This window comes from Carcharhinus amblyrhynchos, chromosome 9, assembly GCF_965287045.1.
Source record: "Carcharhinus amblyrhynchos chromosome 9, sCarAmb.v2.hapA, whole genome shotgun sequence".
NCBI lineage: Eukaryota > Metazoa > Chordata > Chondrichthyes > Carcharhiniformes > Carcharhinidae > Carcharhinus > Carcharhinus amblyrhynchos.
This window is the reverse complement of record NC_137332.1, coordinates 96,382,704-96,410,442: the sequence shown is the minus strand read 5'-3', so window position 1 is coordinate 96,410,442 and position 27,739 is coordinate 96,382,704. Positions and strand designations below refer to the sequence as shown.

General features: G+C 43.1%; 1 protein-coding gene across 1 annotated transcript; it reads right to left on the bottom strand.

The window, feature by feature from the left end:
* Positions 1-1,215: 1,215 nt before the first annotated feature.
* LOC145348121 (zinc-binding protein A33-like) lies at positions 1,216-25,511 on the bottom strand. Its single transcript, XM_080196266.1, has 6 exons — positions 24,611-25,511; positions 9,584-9,679; positions 9,174-9,407; positions 4,533-4,555; positions 4,190-4,443; positions 1,216-1,974 (listed from the first exon to the last, which is right to left on the bottom strand). Exons 1-6 carry the CDS (start codon positions 25,022-25,024, stop codon positions 1,442-1,444), a joined length of 1,554 nt encoding a protein of 517 aa, XP_080052392.1. The 5' UTR covers positions 25,025-25,511; the 3' UTR covers positions 1,216-1,441.
* Positions 25,512-27,739: the final 2,228 nt, after the last annotated feature.

Here is a 27,739-nt window from a genome sequence, read left to right as displayed (position 1 = left end):
AAGATAAGTCTTAATCTAATTCTACCATCATTGAAAAAAATTAAACAACCTCACTTAATAGTCAAAAGCTGAAGTTTAACATTATAGATTCATAGAATCCTGCACTGCAGAGGGAGGCCATTCAGCCCATCGAGTCTGCACCAACCACAACCCTAGCCAGGCCCTATCCCCATAACCCCACATATTTACCCTGGCTGGACCCTGACACTAAGGGGCAATTTAGCCTGGCCAATCCACCTAACCTGCATATCTTTAGAATGTGGGAGGCAACCCACACAGGCATGGAGAGAATGTACAAACTCCACACAGACAGTGACCCAAGCCAGGAATTGAACCCGGGTCCCTGGCGCTGTGAGGCAACAGTGCTAACTGCTGTGCTACTGTGTGAAGGGAATTGAGTAAAATGTTGGCAGCATTCAGGGCAATCAAAGTAACCCTTTCCGTATTCCAGTCTACACAGATACAGTGCCAGTTGTTAAAACACTATCACTTCTCAACCTTTGGGCTCAGATCAAGAGTCAGATCAAGCCAAGGTGGGATGCCTTACCTTGTCAGATTGCATATTGTATGTCTCCCTTGTGGGGACCATGAATTGAATTCAAAAGGAATTTAAATTTTTGGAGCAAGCAAGGAGGTGGATTCAGGCTTGCCCTATCGGCTCTGCACATTGACTTTCTAACTTTAAGAATGCAGTCATTTTTTATTATTATTATTGATTTAAACATGCTTTCAGACTGGGTCATTCTGGCTGGGCAGAATGCAGTAGCTACATCAACAAAAAATGGTGGAAAATCTCAGCAGATCTGACAGCATCTGTGCAGAGTAAATAGCACTAATGTTTCGAGTCTGGATGATCATTCATCAGATCAGATCTATCTGTGGAGAGAGTGTAGAGCTAATGTTACAAATCTGGATGATCCTTCATCAGATTCGAAACATTAGCTCTGCTCTTTCTCCACAGATGCTGCTGAACCTGCTGAGATTTTCCAGCATTTTCTGTTATTGTTTCAGATTCTAGCATGCATATCACTGTGCTTTTTATGCAGTAGCTACATATTAGGAATTCTGTTTTTTTGTTGTATTTTTTAAGAATAAAATGTGCACAGCAGTGAGATCAAGGGTTGGGTGGCATGGTAGCACAGTGATTAGCGAGGCTGCTTCACAGCAGCAGGGACTTGGGTTCGATTCCTGGCTTAGGTCACTGTCTGCATGGTGTTTGCATGTTCTCCCCATGTCTGCATGGGTTTCCTCAGGGTGCTCCGGATTTCCTTCCACATTCTGAAAGATGTGCTGGTTAGGTGCATTGACCTGAACAGGTGCTGGACTGTGGCGAATTTCACAGTAATTTCATTGCAGAGTTAACATAAGCCTTACTTGTGACTAACAAATATACTTTACTTTTATTTCTATTCCTTGGCTGTTACCTCTGCAATACAATGCTTCATATTTCTAAATGGTGCAACTTAAGAGGCTCAGAATTTTTACCAGCATCATCCATATCAAGAGCAAAAAATGGAAAGAGCATCTCGGTGAATGTGTCAGTGTAAGTGGCAAGATGAGACATTTCATCAGCATCGTAAAAAGACAATTGCCCTTGCTCATAGTCCAGGTAAACGCCGATGGTCGTGGGCTCCACAGTCAACTTGAGAATGTCATTAGCCTCATACTCATTTCCACCTGTCAAAGACAGGATCCAGTATCCCTTTTCAGGGACAAGATCAATTTCATCCTTTTGATTGGCTGACTCCGTTACCACACCAACAACCCAGTCAGAGATCTCCCCCACCTCTACCTCCCAGTAATGTGTTCCTGTTGTGAACCCCTCTGATCCCAAGACGCAAAGGCGCTCATCAAAACATTCCGGATTGCAATAAGGCATTGCTTCCTTGTCACTGGACTCCATGCTGGTCAGGTCATCAGACAGGACAAGCTGAGGGTGCGCTGTGTCTGGGTCAAAGGTCAATGGTGCTGGAACTTGGAGGAAATAAAAATACTGAAGTTAAATGCTAGGCACGAACAAATATAAACAATGGTTATTAATTTTTAGCATGTCATTCTCATTTAATGGAAAAAAATGCCTTTCCAATTAAAAGCTAATACTTATTCCCTCAGGAAATTCAAGTTGGGTTTAAAATTAGCAGTATCCTCACAGTTATAGGCCCCAACAAATTTCAATTGCTTAGTAGACAGGAAACAAAGAGTGGGGATAAGTAAGTGGCAGGCAGTGACTAGTGGGATCCCACAAGGATCAGTGCTTGGTCCTTAGCTTTTCACAATATACATCAATGATTTAGATGCAGGAAGCAAAAATAATATTTCAAAGTTTGCTAATGACATGAAACTCGGTGGGAAGGTGAGTGATGAGGACGATGTTAAGAGATTTTAAAGTGATTTAGACAAGCTGAGTGGGCAAAAAATTGGCAGCTGCAGTGTGATGTAGATAAATGTGAAGTATCCACATTATAGAATGAAAGAGTATTATTTAAATGGTGATAAATTGGGCAATGTTAATGTATAAAGGAACCTGGGTGTGCTAGTACACCAGCCACTGAAAACAAGCATGCAGGTACAGCAAGCAGTTAGAAAGGCGAATGACATTTGGCCTTCATTACAAGAGGACTTGCATGCAGGAAGCAACTGTACAGGGTCTAGGTGAGACCACACCTGGAGTATTGTGTGCAATTTTGGTCTCTTACCTAAGGAAGGATATACTTGCCAGAGAGGGAGTGCAGCAAAGGCTCACCAGACTGATTCCAGGGAGAGCAGAATTGTCATGTGAAGAAAAATTATGTTGACTAGTTCTGTACTTACAGCAGTTTAGAAGAATGAGAAGGGATCTAATTAAAACATATAAAATTCTGACAGGTCTGGACAGACCGGATGCTTGGATATTGTTTCCTCTGGCTGGAGTGATCTATGATGTGGAGATGCTGGTGTTGGACTGGGGTAAACACAGTAAGAAGTCTCACAACACCAAGTTAAAGTCCAACAGGTTCATTTGGTAGCAAACGCCACTAGTTTTCAGAGCACTGCTCCTTCGTCAGGTGAGTGGGAGATCTGTTCACAAACAAGGCATATAAAGGCATAAAATCAATTTACAAAGTAATGGTTGGAATGCGAGTCTTTACAGCTAATCAAGTCTTAAAAGGTACAGACAATATGAGTGGAGACAATACTCATCTCTTTAACCTGTGCTTAATGCTCTCTCCACTCATATTGTCTGTACCTTTAAGACTTGATTAGCTGTAAAGACTCGCATTCCAGACGTTATTTTGTAAATTGATTTTGTGTCTTTATATGCCCTGTTTGTGAAAAGAACTCCCACTCACCTGATGAAGGAGTAGCAAGTGCTCCGAAAGCTAGTGGATTTTGCTACCAAATAAACCTGTTGGACTTTAACCTGGTGTTGTGAGACTTCTTACTGGGGTGGTCTATAACAAGGGGTTACAGTTGTAGGATGCATAGTAGATCATTTAGATCATTGAGATGAGGAGAAACATCTCCACTCAGGGAGTGGTGAACCTGTGGAATTCTCTATCACAGAAGGCTGAGGAGGCCAATTCACTGAATATATTTAAGGAGAATATAGTTAGATTTCTGGAATCTAAGGGTGTCAAGGGGTGTGGGGAGGGCAGGAGAATCTCATGTTGAGATAGCAGATCAGCCATGGTCATAATGAAAGGTGCAGCAGGCTCAAATGGCTGAGTTCTGCTCCAATCTTCTGTTTCTCAAAAGACAGAGTATTGAACTTTATGTATAGCAAGTTGCTGATGCCTAATATCCTGTTTCATGTCAGCCTTGCAGGCAGATTTCTTTTGAAATTAAGAGGACAAATTCTGATAGCTTCAATTTGAATGGAATTTATAGAAATTTGGAAAATCACTTTTCCACAGCTGACTGCAAGATTTTGAGCCCCTAAAGATAAAGGGATATTGGGAATTGTGACAATTAGAATTCTGAACATCTTGTCGTAGTGGTTTGTCCGAACTAGAGTGCTAAGTGGGTAATACTCCACAAAACAACTGTGATAATCCCGACCTAATATTACATTCCATTCAAAATCAATGCAGTTGGTATGTATCTGAGCAACATAATCACAGACAGGGTAAGCAGGAAGTTTCTTCATCCTAACTCAAACACATCACAGCCATTTTACATCAGGTTAGGTAAATGGTAGGTAATGCCTCACCAGGAGAAATGATCCCTTTCATTTCTTTCCATATTGCATACAGCAAAGGACCTCTGAACATTCCCAGTGTCAGGAAGCTGAATCCCACCGTTTCATCATCTTGTTCTTCAGATTCATTCCCACTTTCTTCATCACTTCCCTCACTTTCATCTTCATCATCTTCATCTTCTTCTTCATCGTCATCTTCTTCTTCATTGTCATCTTCTTCACTTTCCTGAAATTCTTCGCTTCCATTTTCTTCATCCCCAAGACATCTGAATTGGATTGGCAAAATTGGTTACATTTCTAAAAATCAGACTATAACTTAGTTGTGTGTAAAATTTTGTGTCTAGATCATACACACCTTTCTGGCAATCTTTTCATTTCCTGTATGTAAAAAGAAAGATAAAATGTGAATTTCATTGTTTTAGCATATGGCACAACTTCTACTTTACAATGTATTTCAGTTACTGGGTAAGATGATAAGATCTACTGTGAAACTGGATAAATACTTCTGGCAATCTGAAATTAGACAGCTTAGTTGCAATAGATGAGAGGTTACATGATTCCAGGTTATAGTCCAACAGGTTTATTTGAAATCACAACCTTTCAGAGCATTGCTCCTTCATTTGGTGAAGGATGAAACAACAATGCTTTGAAAGCTTGTGATTGCAAATAAACCCGTTGGACTATAACCTGGTGTCTTGTGACGTCTCATCTTACCCACCCCAGCCCAACAACAGCATCTCCACATGTTAGTAGCAATGGAACACATACCAGGCATTCATTCAGGCACTAGCTCCTTTGCCTATTAATAACTATCTGGAATATATGTATGAACTGTTCAGGAAAGCCTTCCCAAATTTGTCATGGTTGAATGATGTCTAGCTTACCTTAGAGAATTTTAGTTGAAGGTTATGGGGTATATTATGTTGGAGTATATGGGGTTTTATGGGATTGGGGGTTATAGATAGATGTGATCGGTGCAACTCGTGGGCCGAAGGGCCTGTTTGTGCTGTTATGTTCTATGTTACCAACATGTTGGATGATGAGTGACTATGGAGTTGATTAACATGGAAACCCAGAGGTCATTCAAACAGGTTCTGCACAAGACACCAGCAGAGAAACTGAAAGTGTATGAATTTGGAAGAATCACTTAATATGGTGGCATGTTGGCATGCTGGCACAATAGTTAACACTACTGCCTCACAGTGCCAGGGACCCGGGTTCAATTTTGGCCATGGGTGAACATGTGTTCTCTGCGCATTCTCCCCGTCTCTATGTGAGATTCCTCCAGGTGCTCCAGTTTATTCACACAGTCCAAAGATGTGCAGATTAGTGTGTTTTGGTCATGCTAAATTGCCCCTTAGTGTCTAAAGATGTACAGGTTTAGATGGATTAGCCATGGTAAATGAATGGCGTTACAGGGAAAGGGCAGGTGTGGGTCTGGGTAAGATGCTTTCTCAGAGAGTTGGTGCAGACTTGATGGGCTAAATGGCCTCCTTCTGTATTGTAGATAATATGTGAAAAAGGGGTATTCTAAGACAGGAGATTTGATTAGATATGAGGATACAGAGAGTTGGGATATGCACCCATATTTAAATTGGCAGAGTATGACTGTTTTCCCAACTGATCTGCCCTAGGACTTGAGGTTTTATCACATTGAGCACTGATATCAAGGAAGGAATAGAATGCCATATACTTAGATTTGCTGATGCCAGTAGGTTACGTGGTACAGGAAGTAGTACAGATGGGAGCAGGCATCATAGAATCCCTACAGTGCAGAAGGGGGCCATTCAGTCCATGAAGCCTGCACCAACTCTCCAACAAAGCATTTACCCAGGCACTAGCCCTGTAACCCCATGTATTTGTCCCACTAATAATTAATACAATCTGGAAATTGCAATAGGGCATTGATAGATTGAGTAAACTAAACTATGGTAAGTGGTATCCAATATGAGAAAATATGAGACTATCCATTTTGGATGCAAGGAATATAAACACAAATATTTTTGAAATGTTAAGGAGCTATGAAGTGGATGACCAGAAATATTCATGGATCTATGTAGGGAACTTACATAAGAGTTAGTAAAGAGTAAGGAAACAATTTAAAAACCCAGTGAAATTTTGGGCTTTATCTCAAGGGGCATCAATACAGAAGATATTACGTTTGTAAAGGTTTGGTGAGATCCCATTTGCAATATTAATGACACAGTTATTAATTAACAATATGGACACATCTCAGCACATGTATATTTACCTTGAATCAGCTATAGCACACATTCTCCATAATGATACTAGAGCTGGCTAAATTATACGACTTAGTTGTGGTGTTTGATATGATTAAATGATTTGACATGGCAGAGGCATCAGAACTAGAATGCCTAACCATATAATTGAGACTGATAGTTTTTCATTTGGAAAGGATATCAAGAGGTATGCAACCTAGGTGCAAAAATGGGTTTAAATTTCAGATCAACCCTGATCTAACTGAACAAGTTTGAAAGGAAGAATGGTCCACTTAGATTCACATGGCCTGATTCGTAATCTCACACCTGTGTTCACTTCCAAGTAGCCATTTTGTACTTTGTACTTCCTACTTTCATGTTTTGACACATTTCGATGTTGCATTGTGCATTAAAAATTCCTATGTGCACATCTCTGAGTCACAGTAATTTCACCTCCATCCAGTGCAGTGCCTCAGCTTTGTAGCACAACCTTTAAGAGGGGAATGATGGAGCATGTTCTCTGCTGTAAAGACTCATTTCTTCCTAAATTGATCTAATTTGTGCTAATTAATCATAAATATTATGAATACATTACCTTAAAATAATTTGAATTATATCTCTGCGTACAGGCCATATTGTCCATTGCCCTGCTGACTTAATTTTAACATCCTGTCCATTTTAAACGAGAGACCGAGTGTCTGTGTTAACCACTGTGCCACCATGCCACCATGTTAATTGATTCTTCCAAATTCATACTCTTTCAGTCCATTTTGCACTTCATGGTTATAGTTCATAGCCATTGGAACTTTAACTGTTGGGCCTTGCTAAATTACTACTCTATTGCCCATATGATATCAACTGCGATCTTCTGGAAAATTAGCTGAATTTCACCACACATTCACATTTAAAGAAGTGTCTAGTTGGTACTTAAGGTGAGTTCTTAGGATGGGAAGGGGGGAACCTGGAGTGGTGGAGGCCTAGGTTGCCCTTATGCAGCTAAAAAGAGCAGTTCGAAAATTTACACATTTCTTTCCTTTTATTCATCCTGGTCAGAAATCTCACAGAAAGTCCAACAGGTTGATTTGGAATCACGAGCTTTTGGAATGCTGCTCCTTCATCAGGTGAATCATTTATCCATCCTCCAATTCCTGCTCCTAGTGCAAATTCAACAATGTTGCTGCACATGCTGTCATTTCTAATGGAGCTGTTTCCATCACTAGTTGCCTTTCAAGAAGAAGGAATGAACTAATATTGGGCAAAGAACATCTATTAAAATGCCAGGCTCTGGATGACATAAACTGCCCACCAATTTCTGACAAACAAATATGGTTGAAATTTCTCCTCCCATGACTGAGTATCTACATTTTTAATCTATTGAATTCACACTTCCTCATTCCCTACGACCAAGAAGCTCAGTTTCAGCTTCCAATCTCAAAATATTTACTTTCTCTTCAATAAACTGCATTCTTTGTATGAATCTCAAGTGAATTTAAGATGTAGACCATGCCCAGATCGGGGCAGCCACTTTATTAGTCTAGGGACAGTTTTTGGATGCAGGATTCCTTCAGCATTCCTCATGTCGATGCTGGGAGACATTAGGTGGAATTTTATGATCCGGAGGTGGGTCCCCCGGCAGTGTGAGGGGCACGCCATGCAAAATACTGTAGCCATCGGTGTGACCAGAAGATCCCACTGGCAACCAATGGCAAGCCACCACTGTTGCCAAGGTGTTGTATGGGTGGGGGAGCGGGGAATCCCACTGATCATTTCCTCACTTATTGACCAAAATCCTCCTCAAATATTCTGTTACCAATAGTCAAGATTGCCAATAATCCAGGTCAAATGCTTTGTTGATAAGAAACCTAAATGGTCAAGCTCAAACACAAAAGCAGAAAAATGCTGGAAAGCCTCAGCAAGTCTGACAGCATCTGTGGAGAGAGAATAAAAATGAAGTTTCGAGTTAAGATGACCCATCGTCAGAGCTGAGAGGAAAGAGAGTCAGCTGAGATTTATACTATGAGGTAAGGGAGGGTTGGTGGAATAGAACAAAGGGAATGTAAATAAACATGCAGAAGGCTGAGAGCTGTTGAAAGTGTCCATTAAGTGATCAGAACGTGTGAATGGCAAAACAAAGGTACAGCTTGGTAATGGACAGCCTGCTCTACTCTCTCTCCACAGATGATGTCAGACCTACTGAGATTTTCCAGGATTTTTCTGCTTTTTGTTTCAGATTCCAGCATCTGCATTATTTGGCATTTATTTGGTCATTCTCCAAATTCATTTTATGGGACATGGGTATTGCTAGCTAGACCAGCATTTATTACCCACCCTTAATTGTCCTTGAGAAGCAGGTGGTGAGCTGCCTTCTTGAACCTCTGCAGTCTCTGAGGTGCAAGTACATCTACAGTGAAGATGGTGTAAATTGCTTGTCAATTGGCGGGGTGGGTGAATAAATCCTTATTCCTGGTCACATGTCAAATTAGTAAGGGTGTGGAGAACTGCCGTACCATCACAGCCCAGAAGTATAGTCACTTAGACACAAGCTTGAAGATCTGCTAATCTTTGGAATACTTGCTGCTGTACACATGCCAGTACTTAACATAATGTGATTCTGTTGGCTGTGATGGATATCCAGTTCCACATTGCCTGCAAATTTGTGATATAATCATGTGAAAGTGTGGCACCTATAAAAAAAAGAAGCATTTTCCCTTTAACATATTCACCTGATCTTACTGATTGTTTAAGTTACCAGGAACAGCGAGTTTGCATAGTGTTACCTTCAGAAAAATGATGCTGTCTTCCTGGTGAATGACAGCCTGAAGGTTCGATATATCCTCTTTGAGGGAATTTAATTCTTCATCAATTGTTGCTAAGTTCTTCTCCATTAATTGAAAATCATCCTCTCGTTGAGCCTTGAGTTCTTCAATCAAGCTTGTTTCTTTGTCTTGGAGATATTGGCGAATTTTGGCAAATTGTTCAGAGATGTGTTGCTCCAGAGATCCTGTGAGTTCCTAAATTGGTGAGAGACAACATGAGGAATGGGTTGTATGAAATTCAGCCAGACATTAGTGGTTGAGTTAAACTACTCATTGGCTACTTGTTAAAAGTCAACCAGTACGATACTGCACTATAGCGCAAGTTAGATTTCTACCCAGCATTGTTCAAATGTTAGTCAGATTGGACTTACATCCAGTTCTGCAATCTTCTTCTCCTGGCGATCTTTCTGCTCATTTTTATATTTCTCTTCATCCTCCAAAGAATTCAAAGAGGATTTCAACTGGATCTGACAAAGAAAACAGATCTTGTCAAAAGTCATTGCTTTTTAAATATTTTTTAATTTTAATGAATTGTGAGTTTAGACTGAGGACAATACATTCACTTTGCTTCCAACTCAAAGATTGGCCAGAATATTATTGCCCGCCCGCCAGAGGGATTGCGGCAGGCAAGGGGTGGGCAGTGGGAAGGTCCATTGTCCTTGGGCGGCATTTTACTGTTTTGGGATGAGCAAGGCTGTTAAATCCCATCCATTATGTCTAACAAATTTGATTGAATCTTTGGAGCCGAATAGGTGAGTAGATGACGGCAGTGCAGTTGATTGGATCTGTGTGGACTTCAGAGCCATTTGGCACATTGGATCCAAAATTGGCTTAGTGGCAGGAGGCAGAGGGTGATGGTCGAAACTTGTTTTTCTGACTGGAAGCCTGTGTCCAATGGTGTATCGCATGGATCTGTGCTGGGTCTCTGGATTGTCGTGTACATTAATGATCAAAATGTGAATGTGGAAACATCATTAGTAAGTCTGCAGATGAGGCAAAAATTGATGGTGTGGTAAATAGCAAGGAGGAAAGCCTTCAAACGCAGAATGATGTAGACGGGCTGATCAGATAGGCAGTACAATGACAAATTGAATCACTGAAAAGTGTGAGGTAATGCATTTTGGGAGGACTAACAAGGCAAGGGAATACACAATGAACAATAGGATGCTAGGAGGTACAGAGGACCAGACTATGTGTGGATGCATGTCCAGAGATCCCTGAAGGAAGCAGGGCAGGTCAATAAGGTGGTTAACAAAGTATATGGGATAGTTGCCTTTATTATCCGAGGCATAGAATATAAGAACTGGGAGGTCATGATGATGCTGTATAAACACTCATTAGATAACCATGCAGTGTTGATCGCCACACTATAGGAAGGATGTCATTAGAGAGGGTGCAGAAAAGGTTCACCAGAACATTGCCAGGACTGGAGCATTTCAGCTCTATGAAGAGGCTGGTTAGGCTGTAGTTTTCCTTACAGCAAGAGAAGGCTGTGGGGGATCCTCATCAAGGTGTACAAAATTATGATGGATGTTGCTCGGATAGATAGGAAGAAACCTTTCCACTCTGTAGAGGAGTCAATAAACAGTGAGCATAGATTTAACAGAGGGAACAGGGGATTTGAGGAAAAACTGTTTTACCCAATGGGGTGATCGGAATCTGGAACTCCATCTCTGAAAGGATGATGGAAATCTTATTTATCAAGCATTTAGATAAGCAATTGAAAAACCATAGCATACAAACTAATGAACCAAGTGCTGGAAAATAGGATTAGAATAGATAGTGCTTGGTGACCAGTGCAGCCAGGATGGGTCGAAGGGTCTCTTTCTGTGCTGTAACACTCCAATAGTCTATGCATGTTGGTAGTAACCCACAGATCTTGGGAAATCACTGTAATTCGGTACTGCTTTCCCTTGAAGCTGGTGTGACACATCTATGATTATTCATATCTACAATTCTATAAAGCTCAATGACTCCATAACAAAGTGTCTCAAACAAATAAAGATTCTTTCCCAACTGGGATAAAGATAAATGAAAGGCATGCTTTTATACAGTGCTTTACATGACCACAGAGTGTTTCAAAGCACTTTACAGCCAATGAAGTACATGTGAGGTTAAGTCGCTGTTTTATCTGATATTGATTTTACAGGATGTGGGCATCACTGGCCAAACCCAGCATTTATTGCCAATCCCCAATTGTTTCTGAGAACGTGATAGTAATCTGCCTTCTTGAGCCGTCATGTAGGTATACCCACAGTACCGTTAGATTTTGACCCAGCAACAGTGATGGAATGGCTATATATTTCCAAGTCAGGATGGTGAGTGGCTTGAAGGGGAACTTCTAGGTGGCAGTGTTCACATATGTGTGCTGCACTTGTTCTTCCACATGGTGGTGGTTGTAAGTTTGGAGGATACTGAGAAAGGAGACTTGGAGATTTACTACAATGCATCTTGTAGATGGTACACTTCTGCATCAGTGGCAAGGGAGTGAATGTTTGTGAAAGGGGTAGTAATCAAGTGGGCTGCTTTGTCCTGGATGGTGTCAAGCTTCTTGAATATTGTTGAAGCTGCACTCATCCAGGCAAGTGGAGATTATTCCTGGCTTGCATCTTGTGGATGGTGGACAGGCTTTGGAAAATCAGGGAGGTAACCCACTGCTGACTAACCTGGGATAGCAAGACAAAAATGCATGCTGTACATGTTCTAAAAACCAAACTCCAAAACTACACACTTGAAGCAAGCCACTCGAGATATGGGACAAATGTCTCAAATTACGGATGATCCCATAAAATCCAGGACAGTTAGTCATCTTGCTTGCACACTGAAAAACATGCACAAGGAGCAATATGATAATGACTGAATAACCTGTTCTTGTGAAGCTGATTACGGAATAAATTGCTAAGGTCTTGTCAATTCCATTGTTAGCGTAAAGAAAAACAGGTGAAGAGTATTAGTTGTCTTTGATATAAATAGAGAATGCTTGGAACACTGGATTGAGTAGGAGCAGAGCTGAGAGATTGAACAAGTCATTAGGTACTCTCTTGCTCAAATGTGCTGTACTTTGGTTTCAGTGTCAACAAACAGCATGGATCCTGTTAACATAAATATTGGTTGCAGTGTCAGGGATAACACCTCAGATTTTCATCATAATAGTGTTGTGAGTTCCTTCACATCCAGCTGAGACAGCAGATGCAGCCTTGGTTTAATATTTTAATGAAAAGATAACACCTTCAACTGAGCAAAAATCCTTCAGTAGTACACTGGATGTCAGCCTTTATTTGCCTGCTTTTAAATCTGGAGGGGTATTGAACCCACAAAATTCCAACTCAGAAGCTACAATACTAACCACAGATGACTGAGCTCATTTTTGTGCCAACTGCAATGAGGCAGAAACCATGCTGAGAGCTATACTGTAAGTAACTAAGATTGATGCACACATATGCATCCATGTAACTATCTTCTCACTGAATTTTGCTCCAGGATTCAGTGTGCTTTTATTAGATGTTGTTGCAGTTACTGTTCTATTTATTTCATAAGTATTCTAAGTGTTTGTTGTTATACACTCTATAAATAGATCTTGTTTACTTTGTGAATAAGACTTGGTTCCTCAGTCTTCCTTGTACATCCCACTCAGCCTCTGACTCATTGATATGATGGTTTCAGTAAAAACGTTTGGAAGTTTATTGCAAATACAATAACAATTTAAGGAGGGATTTGACCACCATAAATTAAAGAGCCAAGTGCAGGTACCCTCAGACAAGGAAGAAGTACATCTTCTATAACTGTACACTCCAGCATGTTGCTTAACTAGAAGTGTTTGTGGGATCAGTGCTGAGTCCACTGTTATTTTTCATGTAGATTAATGATTTGGAAGAGAATATAGGAGGCATAGTTAGTAAGTTTGCAGATGACACCAAGTTTGGTGGCATAGTGGACAGTGAAGAATGTTATCTCTGATTGCAACAGGATCTTGATCAATTGGACCAGGGGGCTGACAAATGGCAGATGGAGTTTAATTTAGATAAATGTGAGGTGATGGACTCTGGTAGTTTGGCCCAGGCAGGACTTACTCAGTTAATGGTAGGATACTGGGGAGAGTTATAGAGCAAAGCGATCTAGGGGTACATGTTCATAGCTCCTTGAAAGTGGAGTCATAGGTGGACAGACTGGTGAAGGAGGCATTCAGTATGCTTAATTTCATCAGTCAGAACATTGAACGTAGGAGTTGGGATGTCTTGTTGAAGTTGTATAAAACATTGGTAAGGCCACACTTGGAATACCGTGTGCAATTCTGGTCACCCTATTCTAGAAAGGATATTATTAAACAAGAGTGCAGAAAATATTTACTAGGATGCTACCGGGACTTGATTTGAGTTATAAGGAGATGCTGGATAGACTGGGACTTTTTTCCCTGGAGTGTAGAAGACTGAGGAGTGATCTTATAGAGGTCTACAAAATAATGTGGGGTATAGATCAGCTAGATAGTCAATCTTTTTTCCCAAGGTAGGGGAGTCTAAAACTAGAGGGCATAGGTTTAAGATGAGAGGAGAAAGGAAAAGAAGTGTCCACAGGGCAATTTTTTCTCAGGGTGGTAAGTGTCTGGCAGGTAATAGTAGAGGCAGGTGCAATTTTGTCTTTTAAAAAGCATTTAGACAGTTAAATTGGTAAGATGGGTATTGGGGGATATGGGCCAAATGTGGGCAATTGGGATTAGCTTCGGGGTTTTTAAAAAAGAGCAGCATGGACAAGTGGGCCGAAGGGCCTGTTTCCATGCTATAAATCTCTTTGGTGTTCCTAAGACTTTGGCATTGGTGGTGCCAAATTATAGAAGGATTCCCAAAGATAGTGACTAAGACACAAGTGCACAAGTCTTTGAAGGTGGCAGTGCAAGTGGAGAGTGTGGTGAAGAAAGCCTATGGTATGTTAGCCTTTATAGGAAGGGGTATAGAATATAAGAGCTGGAGTCTAATGTTCAGTTGTACAGAACATTGGTTAGGCCGCATTTAGAGTACTGCGTCCAGTTCTGGTTGCCTTACTACCGGAAAGACGTGGAGACTCTGGAGAGAGTGCAGAGGAGGTTTACCAGGATGTTGCCTGGCATGGAAGGACCGGGGTATGAGGAAAGATTGAATAAATTGGGGCTCTTTTCCCTTGAAAGACGCCGACTGAGGGGGGATCTAATAGAGATATATAAGATTATGAAGGGTATAGATAAACAGAGGTAAGCTATTTCCTATGATAGAGACACATAGGACAAGGGACCATGGACTTAAGGTGAGGGGGGAGAGGTACAACAGATATTAGAGGGAGGTTTTTCACACAGAGAGTAGTGGGGGTATGGAATGCTCTGCCAAGTAAGGTGGTGGAGGCAAACACACTACAGTCATTTAAGAGTAACTTAGACAGGCACATGACTGGGTTGGAGATGGGTGGATATAGGAGATTGTTTTAAATAAGGGTCATTAGCATTGGGGTGTCCCTGGTAATGTAATTGGATATGGTATGATAATAATGTTTTTTCTCTTTTCATTCACAGGTTTTAAGTTGGTCCGCCTCGTGTCCAACGAGGGGCATACACGCGATGGGTCGTACTGGGGCTGCTCTTGGTTGTTCGAGATTGGCCTAGTGCTTCATGTCGTTAGTGTGTGCCTAAACTGGACCAGATACTGGGCAAGACGACAGCTCAGTGACTATCGCTGATTGCTGTGCAGACACATGGATTTGGGCCGGTGTCTGTGGGAGTTTGCGCATTCTCCCCGTGCTTGCGTGGGTTTTCTCCGGGTGCTCCGGTTTCCTCCCACACCCCAAAGATGTGCTGTTAGGCTGATTGGCAGGAATAAATTGTTCCTAAATCAGATTCCCTCAATCTGGATGGCCATAAAACATTAGACAGGGGTCATGGTTGGAGAGGGGGACTAGTGGTGTTGAGATGGCGGCGCGGACTCGTTGGGCCGAAGGGCCTGTTTCCCCGGCTGATTTTGTTCTTTGCTCTTTGTTCTGAGTGGCAAAAGGTGCCAGATGCAATTAAAGGAACAAAATCCAAGATCGTCCATTCTACAACTGTTTATTGGAAATTGAACACTCAAACAATGACATCTAAAATGGAGAGGAGATGAATGGTGTGTGCTTAGAGTTTATTGAAGGAAAAGTTCTTTCAGATTCAAAGGTGAAACAACATCTTTGGTTTTGTATTGATAGGTGTAGGGAACAAGACATTTAGGCTACAATGTCTGTATTTTGTTTCAGATTAAGAGTCCTATTACGGGAAGGACACACATTCATTGCAGAAGTATGCCGCATATGAGGATGTAATCAGGGATGAGACATTGTAGTTCTGAACAGAAACTCAATAGTTTTGAGCAGCTTCCAATGCAGCTGAGGGGCTTCTGCAGCACTTGGACATCCAGCTTCACTATTCCAGTGGTAAACTAATACAATTGACTCCATTGTGAGACCAGGCAGTAAAGAGGGATGGAAATGGAAGATATTCAAAAAGCTTTGTTCCCAGTGTGATTTTGGCAAGGATTAGCTCTGTGGTGGATGTGGCCTGTGAACCCCTTTACACTGTACTCCCCTCCACCCCATGCGCCCATGCAGTTTCCATGGAGGGGTGGGATATGTGGGGAGGAATGTGGGTTGGGGAGTGTGGTTTGGGAAGAGGTAAAATTGTGTGTGTGAAGAGTGAGGGAATTTGTATATGGGAATGAGGGATTGAATGTATGAGTTTAGGAGTTTGAGTGTGGGATTCTATGCATTGTAAACACTAGCATGAAATGTTTCTGGGACATGGTTTAACTCTTGATGAGGAGTGAGTTTGGCTGGTGCACGGTCAGTGTAGACAGTAGTGAGTTAAATGGAAGTTGTTCTGAGGGCAATGTATCGGAGAAAAGGATTTTTAACTCCAAACTAGTCAAACAGCAGCCAAGCTTAATGATAGGCTTCTTGCACCGTGTTCTACCATCAGTTGAGGGTACTTAAAGGAATATATTACCCTGAATAAAGCCAAGTAAATCTCAACAGACTAAACACATGCAGCAGGCTATGTAAGAGGGCATGGAGTTGGGGGTAGGGTGTTAGCGTGGATAGAGGATTGGTTGTCAAATAGGAGGTAAAGAGTGGGGGTTAATGGGTGCTATTCGGATTGGCGGTTGGTGACTAGTGGAGTGCCCCACGGGTCGGTGCTGGGGCCTCAGCTATTTGCCATTTATATATATGATCTAGAGGAGGGAACCGAGTGTATGGTGTTGAAATTTGCTGATGACACGAAGATTGGTGGAACGGCAAATTGCATGGAGGGTGTGGAGAGTCTGCAGAAGGATCTAGATAGGCTGTGCGAGTGGGCGAGGAACTGACAAATGGAATTCAATGTTGGCAAGTGTGAGGTGGTCCACTTTGGTAGGAATAATGGTAGGAAGGACTATTACTTACGTGGCGAAAAACTGCAGCAGGCGACGGTGCAGAGGGGCCTCGGGATCCTTGTGCATGAGTCGCAAAAACCCAGCCTGCAGGTGCAGCAGGTAGTCAGGAAGGCGAATGAGATGCTGGCCTTCATAGCGAGGGGGATTGAATATAAAAGTAGGGAGGTCTTGCTGCGGCTGTATAGGGCATTGGTGAGGCCGCAGCTGGAGTACTGTGTGCAGTTTTGGGCGCCACACTTACGCAAGGATATTTTGGCCTTGGAGGGAGTGCAGAGGAGGTTTACTAGGCTGATACCGGAGTTGAGGGGGTTGAGCTATGAGGAGAGGCTGAATAAACTAGGTTTGTACTCGTTAGAGTTTAGAAGAATGAGGGGAGATCTCATTGAGACATATAAGATGATGAATGGGTTGGATAGGATAGAGGTGGAGAGACTCTTCCTGCTCAGAAAGGACAGGGGGCACAGCCTCAAGATAAAAGGGGGGCGGTTTAGAACGGAGTTGAGGAGGAACTTCTTCACTCAAAGGGTGGTGAATCTTTGGAATTCTCTGCCCGTTGAAGTGGTGGAAGCTGCCTCGCTAAATATTTTTAAGACGCGGGTTGATGGGTTTTTGATAAGCGAGGGGATTAAGGGTTATGGGGAGAGGGCGGGAATGTGGAACTGAGCCACGACAGATCAGCCATGATCTTATTGAATGGCGGGGCAGGCTCGAAGGGCTGGATGGCCTACTCCTGCTCCTATTTCTTATGTTCTTATGTTCTTAAACTAAGACAGTGAGGACAGATTTTCAGTGAAAATGTCTTCATAAACAAAGGGTTGTTTACAGTGGGCTGATTTACGTAGGGAGAGCACAGTAAGAAGTTTCAACATTAGGTTAAAGTCCAACGGGTTTATTTGATAACACAAGCCACTAGCTTTCAGAGCGCTGCTCGTTCATCAGGTGAGTGGGAGTTCTGCTCACAAACAGAGCATATAAAGACACAAACTCAAGTTACAAAATAACAGTTGGAATGTGAGTCTTTACAGGTAATCAAGTCTTAAAGGTACAGACAATATGAGTGGAGAGAGGGTTAAGCAGAGGTTAAAGAAGTGTGTATTGTCTCCAGCCAGGACCTTTAGTAAGAATGTGCAAGTCCAGGCAAGTTATGGAGATTACAGATAGTGTGACATGAACCCAAGATTCACTACCTGAGTTGGCTGTAGTAGTAGAGACCCTAAACTCGTTTAACAAATTCCTGGGCCTGCACCTTAAGTGCTGTAACTGGCAGGGCACTGGGTCGTGTGGAGGAAAATGGGATTAGAAAGGACACGTGCATGTGCATGGATTAATTTGAACAAGATGGGCTGAATGGCCCATCTGTGTAATTTCTGTGATTCTATGGTTCTAAATCAGCACTTTCCTTTCACATCTCCAAGGGAAACAATCCCAACTTCTCCAATTTATCTATTTAACTGAAACTCCTCATCCCTGGAAGCATTCATATAAATCTTTCCTGCACCATCTGTGATGTCTTCTTATGCTTCCTAAAGTGTGATGCCCAAAAGTGGTACCAGTAATATGGTTGAGGCTGAACAAGTGCTTTCAAAGATCTTGTCCACTGTGCTTCCAGTTATAAAGCTTAAGATTCAGTGCTCCTTTTTAGTTACTTTCTCAGTCTGCCCTGCTACTTTCAATGATTTGCGCAGCCTGGATTTCATGTTGCCTCTCAGCAAGTAGTTAGAAAAGCTAGTAGAACATTATCATTTAGTGTACTGGGGACTGAACACAGATGTAGGGATGTAATGCTTCAGTTACAGAGGACATTGGTGAGACCACATTCTGTGCACAGCATTGGTCCCCCCATTTAAGAAAGGATGTAAACATGTTGGAAGCAGTTCGGAGAAGGTTTACTAAACTAATATAGGATTGTGTGGGTTGCCTTGCGAGGAAAGGTTGGACAAGCTAGACTTCTATCTGCTGGAGTTTAAAGGAGTAAGAGGTGACTTGTTTAATATAAGGGCCTAAGGGGTATTGACAGGTGCCCGTGGACAGAATATTTCCTCTTGTGGGACAGTCTAGAACTTGGAGCCTCTGTTTAAAGTTAAAGGGTCACCCTTTTAGAAACATGGAAATCAGGAGCAGGATTCAGCTCTTCGAGCCTGCTCCACCATCCAGTATGACCATGGCTGGAATTTTACTGCCCCATCTACCACGGGAATTGGAGTGAGGAGGGGCAGGCAATGGGAAGGCCCATTGACCTCGGGCAGAATTTTACAGTTTCACGACAGGCAAGGCCATAAAATCCTATCCTTTATCACATTGCCATACTCCCACATTCTCCCAATACCCCTTGATGCCTCAGAGTCTAGAAATCTATCTATTTCCTTCTTAGGTAGCTTCAATGATTTAGCCTGCAGAGCGTTATGTGGTAGAAAATTCCACAGGTTCAGCAACTTCCAACTGAAAACATTACTCTCCACCTCAGTCTTAAATGGTCTACCCCATATGCTGAGACTGTGACCCCTTATTCTAGATCCCCAAGCAAGAAGAAACCATATTCCCACATCCAATCTTCCCAGTCCTGTCAGACTTTTATATGTCTCAATGGGAGCCCCTCTTATTCTTAACTCCAGTGAATACAGGCCTAGTCGACCCAATCGTGAAGTGTGAGGTAATTCACTTTGGTAGGAATAACAGATGTGTTGAGTATAGGGCTAACGGGAGGACTTTGAAGAGTGTGGATGAACAGAGGGATCTAGGTGTATGTGTACATAGATCCCTGAAAGTTGGGAATCAAGTAGATAAGGTTGTTAAGAAGGCATACGGTGTCTTGGCGTTTATTGGTAGGGGGATTGAATTTAGGAGTCGCAGCGTCATGTTGCAACTGTACACAACTCTGGTGCGGCCGCACTTGGAGTACTGTGTGCAGTTCTGGTCCCCACATTACAGGAAGGATGTGGAGGCTTTGGAGAGGGTGCAGAGGAGGTTTACCAGGATGTTGCCTGGTATGGAGGGGAGGTCCTATGAGGAGAGACTGAAGGATTTGGGGTTGTTTTCGCTGGAAAGAAGGCGGCTAAGAGGGGATCTTATTGAAACATATAAGATGATTAGAGGTTTAGATAGGGTGGACAGTGATAGCCTTTTTCCTCGGATGGAGAAAGCTAGCACGAGGGGGCATGGCTTTAAATTAAGCGGGGGGGTAGTTATAGGACGGATGTCAGGGGTAGGTTCTTTACCCAGAGGGTGGTGAGGGATTGGAATGCCCTGCCTGCTGCGGTTGTAAATGCGCCTAGTTTGGGGGCGTTTAAGAGATCCGTGGATAGGTTTATGGATGAAAAGGGATTGGTTTAGGTTAGTGGGTCATTGTTTTAACTGGTCGGCGCAACATCGCGGGCCGAAGGGCCTGTTCTGCGCTGTAATGTTCTATGTTCTATGTTCTTTCTCTCCTCGTACACCAATCCTGCCATCCCAGGCATCAGCGTAGTGAACCACCACTACCTTCACTCTGTGGCAATACTCCAGGTGTGGTCGCACCAAGGCCCTGTACATCTGCAGTAAAGCATCCTTACATTGTAGGACAGATGAGGATTTTTTCCTCTTGGAATTGTCTGTCTTATGTCTGTGGAACCTTCTTCAATAGATACTGGGAGTAGAGTCTAAATATTTTTAAAGGCAGAGGTAGATAGATTCTTGATAAGAGAGGATTGAAATGTTACCAGGGGATAGGTGGGAATGGGGAGCTGCGGTTAGACAGATCAGCTGTAGCACCATAAAAACATGGAAAGAGGTCATTCCTGCTTAAACAATATACATCGGTCATGTTGCACTACATACCTAACTCCACTCAAACCTTCTATCAAACGACCAATTCCATATGCAGGCTGCCATTGCCCCATTTTATTCCATCCAATAAATACAAGCTTCTCTGGGCTGCTGCCTCGTAACAGTATGGCTAGGAATAATGAGATCCTGCAGCTGAATGCGTGGCTGAGGGATTGGTGCAAGGTAGAGGGCTTCACTTTTGTCGATCACTGGGAAGTATTTGCGAGAAGGGCACCTGTACAGGAGGGATGGGGAACATTTGAATGGGAGGGGGACAAATATCTTAGCTGGGAGGTTAGCTGGAGTGTTTTGGCAAGGTTTAAACTAATATGGAGGGGGGGTGGGGATGAGACTGATAGCTCATTAGGCACTGGGATTGGGAGCGAGTTGGGTGACAGGGTAGGTTTCGTTGAGAGGAAAACTATCCAGGGGAAGGAGGACCAGAGTGGCCCTGGAGGTTTGGATTGCGTCTGTTTTAATGCGAGGAGTGTAACGGGTAAAACGGATGAGCTTAGGGCCTTAATGTTCATGAGGAATTTAGATGTGGTGGCAATGACGGAGACGTGGTTAAAGGAAGGGCAGGACTGGCAGCTAAATATTCCTGGGTATAAGTGTTTTAGGTGTGACAGAGGAGGGTTGAAGAGAGGTGGTGGGGTGGTGTTGTTAGTTAAGGAGCACATCACAGCGGTGCAGAGGGAGGACAAAATGGAGGAGTTAGGGATTGAGTCACTGTGGGTGGAGTTGAGGAATAGGAAGGGAGCAATTACTGTGCTAGGGGTGTACTATAGGCCACCCAACAGCCCAAAGGCAGTGGAAGAAGGCATATGTAAAGACATTTTAGATGGGTGCAGAAAGAATAGGGTTGTTGTAGTGGGTGATTTTAATCTTCCTGGAGTGGATTGGAAGGTGCCTAGAGCTGGGGGTTCGGATGGGGAGGAGTTTGTAAAATGTGATGGAAGGGTCCTTGGAGCAGTATGTAACTAGCCTGACTAGAGAGGGGGCTATACTGGATTTAGTTTTGGATAATGAGCCAGATCAGGTGGTTGAGGTTGCAGTAGGCGAACATATGGCTAACAGTGACCACAAGTCTGTCTACTTTAGGATAAAAATGGAAAAGGATGAGTGCTGTCCGAAGGGGAGGGTGCTGAACTGGGGAAAGGCGAGCTATAGCCGGATTAGCAAGGAGCTGAAGGACACTGATTGGGAGGGGTTGTTAGCGGGTAAGTCCACGGTTGGCAAGTGGGAGGCTTTCAAGGGAAAACTGAAAGGTTGCAGGAAAGACGTGCCGGTAAAGAGGAAGGATGGGAAAGGCAGGATTAGAGAGCCGTGGATTACAGGGGATATTGAGGACTTGGTCAGGAAGAAGAGAAAGGCATATGTTAGGTCTAAGCAACTGGGAACGGAGAGAGCACTGGAGGAATATAGAGAGAACAGGAGGGAGCTCAAAAGGGGAGTTAGAAGGACGAAAAGGGGGCATGAAATGGCTTTGGCGGATAGGATTAAGGAAAATCCAAAGGAATTTTACTCTTATATTAGGAACAAAAGGGTGATTAGAGGGAAAATCGGTCCCCTTAGGGACAAATGAGGGGAACTGTGCATAGAGTCTGAGGGAATGGGGGAGATCCTGAATGAATACTTTGTATCGGTATTCACGAAGGAGAGGGGCTTGGTGTCTTGTAATGTCTTGGAGGGAGCTGTAGACCAGTTGAAGGAAATATCCATTACAAGGGAGGAAGTGTTAGGGTTTTTAGGCAGCATAAAAACTGAAAAAGCTCCAGGGCCTGATGGCATTTATCCCAGGCTGCTTAGCGAGGTGAGAGATGAAATTGCTGGGCCTCTGATGCAAATCTTTGTCTCTTCTTTGGACACAGGTGAGGTCCCAGAGGACTGGAGGATAGCTAATGTGGTACAGCTGTTTAAAAAGGGCAGTTGGAATAACCCTGGAAATTATAGGCCGGTGAGTTTGATATCAGCGGTAGGAAAGTTGTTGGAAAAAATTCTTAGGGATAGGATGTATAAGCATTTGGAGCGTTGCGATCTGATTAGGGATACGCAGCATGGCTTTGTTCAGGGGAGGTCTTGCCTTACGAATCTGGTAGAATTTTTTGAGGAGGTGACAAAAACAGTTGACGAAGGACGAGCCGTTGATGTCATCTTTATGGATTTCAGTAAGGCTTTTGACAAAGTCCCTCACGGTAGGTTGGTAGAAAAGGTTAAGGCTCATGGGATACAGGGACAGGTATCTAGATGGATTGAAAACTGGCTAGGCAACAGGAGACAGTAGTAGTGGAAGGGTCCTTTTCTAGCTGGAGGTAATATATATAAATGACTTGGAAGAGGGTGTATGTAGTGTGATCAGCAAGTTTGCAGATGACACAAAGATGGCAGGATTGTCAGATAGTGAGGAGGAGTGTCAGGTGACACAGCAGGATATAGATAGGCTGGTATATTGGGCAGATAAATGGCAGATGGAATTTAATCCTGATAAATGTGAGGTGATGCATTTTGGAAGGAATAATGTAGAGAGGAGTTACATGATAAAGGGTAGACCTATTAAGAGTATAGAAATGCAGAGGGACCTGGGAGTGCAAGTGCACAAGTCTCTGAAGGTGGCAACACAGGTGGAGAAGGTTGCGAAGAAAGCTTATGGTATGCTAGCCTTTATAGGAAGGGGAATAGAGTACAAGAGCTGGAGTCTAATGCTACAGTTGTACAGAACATTGGTTAGACTGCATTTGGAGTACTGCGTTCAATTCTGGTCACCTTACTACCGGAAGGACGTGGAGACCCTGGAGAGACTGCAGAGGAGGTTTACCAGGATGCTGCCTGGTATGGAAGGACTGGGTTATGAGGAAAGACTGGGTAAACTGGGGCTCTTTTCCTTAGAAAGACTAAGTAAGGGGGATCTGATAGAGGTGTATAAAATAATGAAGGGTATAGATAGAGTAGATAGTGGCAGGCTTTTTCCTAGATTGGAGACAAATATCACAAGGGGCCACGAGCTTAGGGTGAGGGGGGAGAGGTATAATTTGGATGCTAGAGGGAGGTTTTTCTCAGAGGGTCGTGGGGGTATGGAATGCCCTACCAAGTAAGGTGGTGGAGGCAGGCACACTGGATTGTTTAAAGTTTACTTAGGCACATGAGCAAAACAGGGATGGAGGGTTATAGGAGACTGTTTTAAATAAGGATCAGAGCCTCGGGACGTTCCTGGAAATCTAATGCTACATGTGTTGATGTTTTGTTTCTTTTACTCCGCAGGTGCGTTGGTCCACCTTGTTGTCTAATGAGGGGCATGCACACGGTGGGTCGTGCATGGGCTGCTCTTGGAGGTTTCGAGAGTGGCCTAGTACTTTGCGTCATTTGTGTGTGCTTGAAACTGGACCAGCAGATGGGCACCACGACAGCTCAGTGACTATCACTGCTAGCTGTGCAGACACGTGGATTTGGGCCAGTGTCTGTGGGAGTTTGTGCATTCTCCCTGTGGTTGCGTGGGTTTCCTCTGGGTGCTCTGGTTTCCTCCCACACCCCAAAGATGTGCTCTTAGGCTGATTGGTGTAACAAATTGTCCCAAAATTATTCTCCCCTTAATCTGGTTTCCAATGGGGGTACCAAACGCATACACATGGGTCAAGGATGGAGTAGGAAAAACACATTGTTAAGGTGGGGGAGCGGGCTCGTTGGGCCGAAGGGCCTGTTTCCCGTGCTGTGTTCTTTGCTTCTTTCCCCTTTAATATAAGTTACAAACGAAATAGACACGCACACAGTAAGTGGAGATAACGACAGATGGGTGGGTACATAGTAGAGTGCAAAGGGAAATACATGCGGAAATAAAGACAAAATAGCATTTTTTTTAAAAAAGGCCCCAAAATGTAGCGTCAGATAGATCATTAAGCTTGAGTCCAGACCTGACAAAACTGACTTTAGTGTATTTGTGTTAACTGCATCTTGTACAATGTAATAATCTGCAGTGAGCTTGTACAATGTCAGTAATAATCCGCAATGATGCTTAAAGTTTAGTAATAGCAGCAAGTTTCTACACTATAAACCCACCCCCATCTAAAATCTTTCTGCGACTGGATGGACAGTCTCCCGAGTAAATCTCATCAGTAATCACCTAATTTCTAAAGAGCCAGAACATCAGACATCGTGTCCGTGTCTCCCCGGAATACTCCCCCTTACCTTGTACTTTCTCACCGCGTCTGCCACGGGCAGGAAGCTGTGTCCTGAGTGTGAGGGTGAGTCTCTACAAATGACACAGACCAGAGTCTGATCGTCCTCACAGAAGAGTTTCAGCTTCTCATCGTGTTCCTCACAGTGAGAGTCCACCGCCCGTGGTGCCGGCTTCACTTCCAGCTGTCTGGCTTTCTCACACAGATTGGCCAACACCCTGGCATTTTTAAACGACCTCTGGGGGAAAACTGTCCGACATTCCGGGCAGGAAAACTTCTTCTTCCGGCTTTCCCAACACTTCTGGATACAGGATTTACAGAAGTTGTGCTCACAGTCCAGCCGCACCGGCTCCACAAACAGAGCCAGGCAGATGGAGCAGGTTAAATCCTCACTCAGGGTTAAGATCTGCTTGTTAGCAGCCATGTTCACTGTGCCGGAATCCACATTTTCACTTTCATTTCTTCATTGATTTGAAGGTCAAAGAGCAAATTGGCGAACATTTCCTTTCAATTAGGGGTTGTGGGCTGGACCAGCAAGTCTTGCCCATCCCTAGATGCCCTTGAACCCCTGCAGTTCCTGAGATATCGGTACACTCACAGTGCTGTTAGGGTGGGGACTTCCAGGACTTTGACCCAAGGACGATGAAGAAAAGGTGATTTCTTTCCAAGTCAGGATGGTGAGTGACTTGGAGCCTCCAGGTTGTGGTGTTTCCAGGTATCTACTGCTTTTGTCTTAGATGGTAAAGATTGCGGATTTGGAAGGCGCTCCCTCAGGAATTTCTGCAGTGCATCTTATAGACAGTCACACAGCTGCTATGGTTTATGGTGGTGGAGGGAGTGAATGTTTGTGGAAGGGGTTAGCAATCAAGCATGATTTCTTTGTCCTGGGTGCTGTCTGGTTCTTGAATATTGTTGAAGATGCACTCATCCAGGCAAGTGGAGAGTATTCCATCACATTCCTAAAATTCATAATTCATTTCATACATTTTATAGCACAGAAAGAGGACCTGAGGCCCAACATGTCTGTGTTGGCCATCAAACACCTATTCTAATCCTTTTTCCCACACTTGCTCCATAGCCTCGTATGTTATTGGCATTGCAAGTGCTCATCTAAATGCTTCTTAAATTTTGTGAGGTTTCCTGCCTCTCTCGCCTTTTCAGATAGTGTTCCAGATTGCCACCACCCTCTGGGTGAAAATGTTTTTCCTTATCTCCTGCTCTTACCTTTGTTATCGGACAACAAATTTTATGAAATTGGGCACACAAATGGGAAGCAGACTAAAGTTACCCTCAGAGCCCCTCCACTAAGAATCACAAAGTAACAGACACCGATCAGTAGGCAAGAGCATGCTTTTAGAATGCAAATGAGGGCTAGCACATAAGGGAAGCTGGACAGGATGGCACCGACAGGAACTAAATCTCCACCCCATCAAAATCAGCACCTTTAAAACAGTCAAACAACCCATGGAGACACCTAAAATTAGCATAATTAAGGAAACATTCCTGGCCCCTCAAAACCTCTTTTGAGATCAATGACACACCTATGGTTCAAACCCAGGAGATTCTAGACTATTAAATAACCAATCAGACAAAACAATTAACACACACTTAAAACAATTTCCTTGACACTTGGAAACATCGAGACAGGATGGCTAAGGTCGAATACTGTAAATAAAGTATTAGTATTTGAATGGCATACTGCACCGAAGTTCAGGTATAACTATAGCCTGCTGCAAGGGGACGGGCAGAGCACTTTCAGGACAGTCCAATTGTATGTCCTGACCGCGCTTCTCCGTCGACATAAAAGAAAATAACGCTGTGCCGTTATTGAACTTCATCCTGAGTCCGTAGTGGTCGTTTCGCCCACTCGCACTAACACCTTAATTCTATGCCCCCTAGTTATTGACCCCTTTACGAAGCAGGGAAAATTTTTTCCTTATTGCTCTATCTGTATCTCTTATAATTTTGTACACTTCGATGAGCTCCCTCATCAGATTTCTCTGCTTTAAGGAAAACAATCCAGCAGCATCTCTTCAAATGTAAAACTCTCCAGCAATATCCTGATGAACCTCCTTTGCATTCTTTCTAGTGCAATCACACTCTTACTTTATTGTGGTGATCAGAATTGCATATAGTACTCAAGTTGTGGTCTATCAAGTGTTTTATACAGCTTCATCATGACCTTCCTGCTCTTATAGTCTATGCCTTGTCAATTAAAGGCAAGTATTCCATTTTTTTTTTAACCACCTTATCTACTTATCCTGCTGCCTTCAGGGGCCTTTGGATATGTACCCTTTTAGAGGGAATTAATGAATACAGTTTATTGCAATTCCTTATATTGCAATAAAGGAAATTGCAATATAATTTCAATTACATTAAAATTATATAATTAATTCAGACAGCGCGGGTATGTATTATTAAGGGATCAAAATCATAGAATCCCTACAGTGCAGAAGGAGGCCTTTTGGCCCATTGACTCTACATTGATTACAATCCCACCCAGGTCCTATCCCTGTGACCCCACATATTTGTCCTGCTAATCTCCCTAACATTAAGGGGCAATTTATCATGGCCAATCCACCCAAGCCTGCACGTTTTTGGACTGTGGGAGGAAACCAGTGCACCCAGAGACAATCCACTTGACATGGGAGGAATGTATAAACTCCACACAGACAGTGACCTGAGGCTGGAATAGAACCTGGGTCGCTAGTGCTGTGAGGCTGCAGTGCTAACCACTGTGCCACGATGTTGCCCATAAAGGGTTCTCAATAAAAGTCTCACCACAATGGACTAGGGAATCTGTGTAAAACTGTTAGAAACTTTAAGTAAAATTCTACATTCAGGGGAAAAGAACATGTTGATATAAACAAACCTGCTTCCGTGGGTGAACAGCTAGCTAGTATGCCTATGACCTTTGTACCACCTCAAGTGAACAGTACAAGGTCAAGCCTAGTAATAACAGATCATTCTTGGAGCAACAGACATCTTGCCTCATGATGTCTGTAAAATATGAATCTGAAATAGGCACTGCCGGAATTTAAAACAATATCCTGCTTACATGACTTTTCACTGCAAAATATATGTCATGGGTCTTCAGCTGGGCAGAGCATGCTGAGATAGTACTCTCCCTGCATATACT

Excerpts from the sequence above, each read along its gene's own strand:
- LOC145348121 (XM_080196266.1), bottom strand. The coding sequence starts at position 25,024 with ATGGCTGCTAACAAGCAGATCTTAACCCTGAGTGAGGATTTAACCTGC. Across the intron at positions 9,680-24,610 it reads ACGCGGTGAGAAAGTACAAG|ATCCAGTTGAAATCCTCTTT; the intron begins GTAAGGGGGAGT and ends TTTCTTTGTCAG. Across the intron at positions 1,975-4,189 it reads GAAAGGGATCATTTCTCCTG|TTCCAGCACCATTGACCTTT; the intron begins GTGAGGCATTAC and ends ATTTCCTCCAAG.